The 8,238-nt window shown below is 45.2% G+C and overlaps 1 protein-coding gene across 2 annotated transcripts in view; it reads left to right on the top strand.

Moving 5' to 3' along the window:
- The first annotated feature begins 223 nt into the window (after positions 1-223).
- The window catches only part of CIMIP5 (ciliary microtubule inner protein 5), an 88,408-nt gene continuing 80,393 nt past the window's right edge, over positions 224-8,238 (top strand). Inside the window, exon 1 of one of the 2 annotated variants that reach the window (XM_078646781.1) lies at positions 224-311. In XM_078646781.1, the coding sequence (XP_078502907.1) occupies positions 262-311 (50 nt within the window). In that variant the 5' untranslated portion in view covers positions 224-261. Of the gene's footprint in view, positions 312-5,572; positions 5,748-8,238 lie in introns of those variants that run through there. The other variant, XM_078646780.1, reaches the window with a different exon arrangement.

Genomic DNA, 8,238 nt, shown 5'->3' with positions numbered 1-8,238 from the left:
CTGTTCCACAGCATTAAGCGGCAGTGTTCAGGACATTTGAAAGCAACAGTCATTCAAACCAACCTGCAAATCACTGTACAATAGTCAAAGAGCCTACCACCCACGCAGGCAGAACCTGCTGGAGGCTGTTTACTTTAAACATAAACAAAAACTGAGGTTGCCATGGAATGATGTTTTGTTGGTACCTCAGTTAAACGCAAGCACACCTCCACAGTGCCTACGACTCCATCGCCGGCGAGGAAGAGTCCAAGCCAGGTCGCCATGGCTGGGCCATACTCCTATTTTGACAAAAACAATTTAAACCAAGACAGGTGGGTGCAATCATATAGGTGTGAGTATGAATGGTGCTGTACCAAAGGATATCGGCCTGAGCGTGCATAGACTATATACTTTACAGAACAAGATCGCGTGACATGTTGCTATTGTTTAGTTAGGCACTTACTACCTTTTGGCGTAAAGTAATGACAATATAAAACGTTTTAAGTGGCATATGAATAGCTTACAACGCGTGACCGTCCTACTTGCGGAAATGACTGATGGCGCTGACTGAAAAGGCGATCTGAGAAACTTTTTAGTTTGAATAATGGACTGTTGTTAATTCATTCCAAATCGGCCGAAGATTCAAAAGGCTTGCATTCTAAACCAGCTCTGTGCCCTGCTTTCACTTTCTAAAGTCCCCGACGCAAACGCACCTGTTTCTTCGAGAGTCACTTTTTTTTTTCTTCATGGCGTAGGTCTACCATTTTTCCGGTTTCTCTCGCTTATCTTGGCTCTACCACTGCTGTCATTCACACATACCTGTCTTGAAGAATGTAACAAGCTGCTCTGTTTAGAATGCTGTGCAATAGTGCGCCATATTCTTCTCGCGGTTTACTGACTCCATTTTTAATTTCCGGAAAATAGGTATTTTGAGTTAATTTCATGCTAAATATTGCATTTTTTTTTTTAGAACAGTTCGAGTTCTGTCTGATGAGACCACGCAGGAACTACGTAGCGTCTTAGTTTACATTGGGTTAAAAGTGCTGTGGCGACAAATGATGGACGGAATGTTGAATAAATCAAACATTCTCCCCCAGTCGAGAGATCTGGGTTAAATCCATCGGGCCTCATTTATGAAAAGTGACGCATCGCTGCGTGAAAACAGCGATGCGTCACTTTTTATTGCGCCCTCCTTGCGACACCAATGATGCGTCATATTTACAGTATGACGCATCATTGCGCAAGGAGTTACAGATACGTCAGTATTTCTGACGTATCCGTATGGCGCAAAAGTGACGCATTGCTGGAGTGTGTCACAAAAGTGACGGAACTCCAGCAATGTGTCCTTTCACATGGGGGGAGCCCCATGTGAAAGGGCCTGCGTCAGTCTTACGACTGCTGTGAGGCAGGCGTAGGAAATTGACGCATTTGCGTCCTAGAAGTGGCGCAGTGAAATCTTATAGATTTCACTGCATCACTTCTATGACCCTTTCTTGTGTCAGAACGTCCCCCTGCATACATTATACCTGGCGCAGGTATAATGTAGTGCAGGGGTTTACAAAGTGACGCATCTACCTAGATGCGTCACTTTGTAAATATGGTGCAACAAGGCACAATTTTTAAGCTGCTGGTGTGTCACAAAACGTGACGCACCGGCGGCGTAAAAGTGACGCGCGGCCTCATAAATGAGGCCCATCGTTCTTTTCGCCCTAATTGGGGTCTAGGTGCCCTTTTCTGAGCACATCTTTATAAGGTGTTGGATGTAGTTTGGCCTACATGGGAGGTGTTGTGCGAGGTGTGAGAGGTTCAAAGAAGTGCTTCAACAATGGTGTGGAGGACATCATTGTGCACAGGGCCGGTCCTAGGATTTTCGGGGCCTTGGGCAAAAGGGAATGAGCGAGGCCCCTGAAATTTACATACGTGACACCTTCTGATCTCTGGGAAGATTTTTTGTGCAGACTCCAACTGGGCCACAGCTCCTCCTCTCAGCCACCCCAAGCACCTCTTGTACAGCCATTTCGGACTGAAGGTGTGAGAATTGCTTGGGGGCTGAGTTAAACATGTGTGGGCTAAAGTGCTGACAGTGGGCGCCTTGCGGAGTCTCTGAATGGGCAGCCCGAGAGGTGTGCTCCTCCACCCCTAGGCCTTCCCACACCATCCCTTAGAGGCCCCAGGAGGGGGCCCCCTCCCATAACCCCAATTGTAAAGAGACGCATTTCTTTAACTTTGATCGGCAGGGGTACACAAGGGCTGATGGGGGTGTTGCTATTGTGCGGGGCCCTATCCTGGTAGGCAGAGTGCGAGGCCCTGGGCAGCTGCCCACACTGCCCATACCTAGTGCCGGCCCTGATTGTGCATAATCATGAGATGCTGCAGAGCCCGCTGCGCATGCTTACTAAAGGTCTACTATGTCTGTAGCAACTTTGTGCTGCTAAAGAGGGTCAGCCAGACCAGCTGTGGTACTGAAGGAATAGAGAGCCCCGAACTTACTAGTTCACACAAAGCTACTGAATTGTAGTTGTTTTCAGTTTACTGAATACAGACAAAATGAAATTGTGTGTGTTGTATGTCGCTTGAGGTTAGGTGCATGTATTGGTAGGACTTGGTGAGGACTACATAAAGGTCAGGCTTGTTCTAACAAGTAAAACAATAGAGTCTTAAGAGGGTGTAGTTTCCTTTTCACATCCTGTGTACTCAAAGTTTATCCGAAACGCCTGCAGGTCAGGCATAGGTGCCAACTCATATCACAGATTGTTTTGCACACTCTGCCTATACCAGATTCTTGGGGTTCCAAGGCCCAACATTTGTACACTATTGTCAATAAATACTTATACTCTGGTAACTGAGTGCCATACTCAAAAGAAAAGGAATGTTCCTGATATAAGGTGGTGAGGATTGGTACATCTCCTTTTAAATAGAGAACTGCATCAGTTCTGCTATTGGATATTGCAACTGTATCATCAAAGTAAGCGCACTTGTAGGCCAAATAGTAAAGCAACACTTCCCTATGTGTGCGTACTCTGACAAAATTGTGCAAATCGATATCTTGCAGTCTATATTATCATAAGTAAATATTTCTGTATTCGATATTTGACATAAAACCAAAGGTTGGCCGTCTATCTAGCTACATGTAATAAGCTGGTCCAACTATTTACACCACCAAAGGCATTCAATTAAAGTTTGTTCCAATCATGACCTCATTACCTCACTGACAAACCCACAAAGACTCATGCTTCATACACAGAAGTGCTTTTTTTCATCTTCACTCCCTGGTTTGCTCTTCTTGGGCCTGGCTCCACCCCTCTCAATCCACTTCCAAATAGAGAAGACGCACTTGCAGTCTGAGTCCAGGAAATGGATCAGATCTTCTTCAAGTTTTGGTTCTGATCAGTCTTGAATTGTCCCACCTGAAATTGTTAGTCTCTATGTATAGAGATTAGAGCTTCAACACTTGGGGCTTTATGGCAAAGTTGCATTGGCAGGTCAGTAAATCCTGCATATCTACCGAGCGAGCTTACTCTTATCACTGGGTTTTGTTTCAGTCTTGCTGTCTATCTCATTGAGTCAATTGTCTGCTCTGTCCACCTTATGAGATTCTCAAGTTTTTGTTGGAAGGTTTACATGAGGTAACCAGCTCTGGCTACCATGATGGTTCACTGGGTTGCTATCAAGGCATTCTACATGTCGAGGGATGGGGAGTGGGTTAAGATGTTCTGGATCATTTGGGGATCTGGAGCCCCTGGATTGCTTAGAGCCCTATTTACATCCCTACCACAAGTGCTAGTCAGCTTCAGGTCAGGATAAAGTAGCTGTTGCGCTGGGGTTTTGGCAGCTGCTGAGTAATAAGTGTGCGTCCTTATTTAATAAAGATCACAGGTGTTGCAGCTTATGTTTTTGTGTGTTTTTTTTATTTTGGGAGATGCCTCAACCATGTTGCTGATGTCATAAGATATCCTCATATGGAAAGAACGGGAGCAAAGATGGGGAGGCATGCACCTATGCCTCGATTGCATATGTTAATCTTCATTACACCTATTGTCATGCTTGTTAGATTCCTGCATAGCACGTGCGGTTGTGCCATGTGCTCTAAGGTATTGCACAGGAAGTGTGACTCCTCTTTCTGGAACATAAGGGTTAACAGTGGGTGGAACTAGGTCAAGGAAGAGCAGGCTGGGGAGAAAAGATAAAAGTGAAAACACTTTCTCCACACGAAGCATACGGCTTTATTGGTCTGTTGGTGAAACAGCTGCCTCATGAGATATGGAATGTATTTATTTGTTATTTTATATCGTGCGGACATGGTCCAAAGACATCACAGCGCTTTACAACAAGCAGAATACCAGGGTTACAGCGGGTTACAACACTATTAATTAATCTCTTAGGTTAACAACAATGGTGGGTGTGTGCAGGAGTTATTACACAAAATAGTTACAGTAAGTGAGCAGGGCAGACACACAGTAAAAGCATTGATTTCGGTGGCGGGATCATAAAAACAGGGCAAGTCAGATCGCAGTGGGGGAAATACATCAGTCAGATCGAATGTAACGAGGAAGAGAAGACTAAGGGGCATATTTTCAAGGAGATTGCGCCACCAGAATGCCACTTTTTTGACATTCTGATGGCTTTCCCTGCACCATATTTAAAAAGTAGCATATCTGTGTGAAAGGGGCATGCAATGGGTATTGCTTTGGGCATTTCACCGCAACACCCATTGCTTTACGACACTGCCCCACATTTACATGGAGGTATAGATCTGAGGCAACACCAAAAATGAACCCCATGCAATAGAAGGCGTTAGAATGACGCAACAAGGGGAAATATTTGTGTCTCCTCATTTGTGCATTTTCTATGTGTGCTGCATTTTGCAGCACACATAGAGCAAAATGCCATTAATGATTGTTTATGTGCAGGAAAGCACACCTTCCTGCACATAAACAATCATTAAATAATGGTGATTTGCTACTTCTATGTGTGCTGCAGAATGCGGTACACATAGAAGTAACAAATCGCCATTATCAACTGTTTATGTACAGGAAGGGACCACTTTCTGCACATAAACCATCATTTGTAATAAACAAAGGGAGAGAGGGCATTGTTTGTTGGGTGATACTCCTAATCCCCTGAGGTTATATATTTTCAAAAACAAAGAGAGGAGCAGTGCTTAATTTGTGCCGGTGCTTTCCGGTGCTTAGCACTGGCACATATTTCTCAGGGCCGGGTCTATGACAACTATGGATGTGTTTGTATTGTTCATGTATTTGCACATATCATATGTTAAGAAGCCCGCTCAAATTGTCATGCATTTTGCCACCTGCCAGAGCGCGCCACCAGCGGCGCCTGTGCAAGGGCTCTCTGGTGCTCCAAGAGACGCGTTTGCTGAGCTCCTAAATAGTTAAACAGATCAGCTCTATAATGTTGGAAATAATGTGGCAAATAGTGGCTGCGGCGCCGGCTCGGCGCGCGCGGCATTGATCACACACACTGACTCACAGGGGGGGGGGGGGGGGGGAGGGGCAGTTTTGCACAGCTCCTGCTCCTCCTGACCTCGGTGCTCTCACCGGCGGCGCAGCAGGGAGGCAGGATCAGGTCGGGCAGCAGAGAGGCAGGATCCGGTCGGTGCTTTGATAATTTAAGATAATTATAAGGCTTTGCATGATGGAACTGTAAAAGCAGCTCATGAATTCTGTTCAACTGCTTTCTATGCTGCCGGCCGGCCCTAATCCTCCATGTATTTGCTTGGCTGGTGTCAGCGTACACTTGTTAATAAGGTAACCACACTATGTATTTCTATTTGACATTTTTGACTAAAGATAAGTTATCTCCGCGTTTGCTCATGGCTTTATTAAAGTATTCTGCTCCCCGTGGTGGATTGGTTGGATGATGCCTCGCATTCCCGTGCGGGAACTTCTCACTGCTTGTTCGTAATTGGCTGTTTATGTTAGGATACTTTACTATGGGCTTGAGACTGGCTGAGGGAAAGTTTGACAGTTGTTCATGGGCTGCTCTGCTATATTGCTGAGTGCACGTTGTGCACCAGCACATAATTTGCCTGCTGTACGTCTTTCTTTCGGCAGTGGGTCCTGCTCATTCTGCCGTAGTTTGGGCCTGTGTATTAGAAGACCACAATCTTTTTCGAGCGAGGCCACAACATGTGCGGTAAGTTTACATTCTTTGCCGTGAGTGACCCTATGCACCTAGCGCAGCAGGACGGAGCTAATCCTCAAGTGTCCACCAAAAAGCTCGGGGTTAAAACACCTTCCGAAATCGTCCTTGCACAACTATTGCTTGGGAGGGTGAGGGTGGGGGGAGGGAGGGGTGTGATCCTTTACCAGCCTATTGCAATTGTGTATGAGGGAGGGGTATGTTCAGTATATCTTGGGACCTTTGCAGTTTTCGTAATTACAGTGCTCTTTGTGCATTATTTCACCCTCATATCCATATGGAGAAAGTAACATCAAGACTCATTTTACTTTATTATGAAGAGAGTTAATTTGCGCCGCCTGTGCTTTTAGTGTTCTGTACTTATTTATTTGGCATGCCAATGTTCTAAGTGTTTTAAGTTGTGCCTAAGGGATGATATTTATTGGCAAATAAAATAGTGTTTACTGGCCATGAAGCATGTTGTTGACGGGTAGCAGGCTCTGTGATTCTTAGGTAGGCCAAGTGCACCTTTCACAGATCTCTTACTTCCCTCGTGGGTTCTTCGCATTACACTCATTGCCTCCCCTGCAATGGCAGATATTGCTTTCCTTCCGTCCTTTCTGCAGAGGAGGGTCTCCCTCTAGGGAACAGGGTGACGAGGTCACGGTGCCAGGCTAATCTACAGCATGGGAAATGCATGGGACAAATCGTTCCCGCACAGTGGTGACAGTCGGGGAATCCTTTCTTCTAGCTTCACACTCCTGCGCTGCATTCTTCATTTTTCATGTAGCTGGGATAATTTGCATTACCTCCAAGCTTGATTCTTCTTTAAAAAAATACACGTGTTCCTGTGTATTTATAATACAGAATTATCCCACATGCATTCAGATATAGCTGTAGCGCTAGTGCCTAACCAATGGCTGATTGCAAATAATTAGTAGCCTGTCTCTCCTGGAGTTAAACAGTCAAGTGTCCTGAGTCGATCAATGTGATCAGTGTCCCCACTTTGTTTTTGCCCACCCCAGCATGGTGTGCAGCTGCAGCATTAGGCACACGTAGCAAACAGTGTGCCGTACAGCAGGCCTCAGAATAATTAAAAAGCAGGAAGTAAATAAAGATATTATATTCGTAACAATACATGATGTATTGGAACTTCATAAGATTATATCTCATGATGTAAGGAATCGTGTCACCGTCACGCATACTAGATGATGAGGCAGGGCGACAGGCAGAGATAAATGCAGGTATTAAGCATTGCATAAATAAACCGAAGTGAAGTGAACACCCTGTGATTCTGGGCAAATCTCTTAATTTCCCTGGGCCTACAAAAAACATAACCTCTCCTGCTTGTAATGTATCTGGTGCTCATGTAGCGCTCCAATGCCTTCAGGTCGAGTTTGTGAATATGTAAAAAAAAAAACTGCAAACCCAAGGTGGGATGCTTTCCAGCAAAGCAATGCAGCCGCTGAAGCGAGGGATCTCAGCTCTACAACTTGAGTTCCTCATAGTTCATTTTCACTTTGCCTTCACGAGGCCTCAGCATAGTGTTAAAAGCAGTTATCCAATAATGTGTTATGTGGTGTTTTATAGATATCGCCACCACATGCTACTCGTGGCCTGCCTCAGAGTGCAATAATCTAAAAAAGACAACTATAAACGTATACAAGCAGGTACCAAAACAGAAATAACACTAAACGTCACTATTAGACCATGTTAGCATATGTATTTTCTAAAATGTAATGCTGTTCCAAGTGTTATCTGACTACCCCTAGTATGTGTCACAGGGTTTGAGCATGTACAGAGGGGCTGAGCAACTGGATTGTCTGTCTGCCTTTCCAGCGCTGAAAGCAACTCACGCAGCCCTCCCTCCCTCACAGCACACTGCGCCTCAGTCAAAGCAGGAGTTCCTCTATCCACGTTTGTTCTAGGGTGCCTATCAAAACCACTTAAGATTAACCCTATTATTAAAGCAGTGGCGCACTCGCATCACTATCCCACCTTCAGTTCTGTGGGGAACACCAGCTACCACCTACCTAGGGTTGCAGGATAGATTATTTCACACTATTACATCTGGCTTTCACCAGTGCCAGTTGAGGATCTGGGTCAAGCGATCGAGTA

Source organism: Lissotriton helveticus, chromosome 6 (genome assembly GCF_964261635.1).
Source record: "Lissotriton helveticus chromosome 6, aLisHel1.1, whole genome shotgun sequence".
Taxonomy (NCBI): domain Eukaryota; kingdom Metazoa; phylum Chordata; class Amphibia; order Caudata; family Salamandridae; genus Lissotriton; species Lissotriton helveticus.
This window is presented reverse-complemented; position numbering and strand designations above follow the sequence as displayed.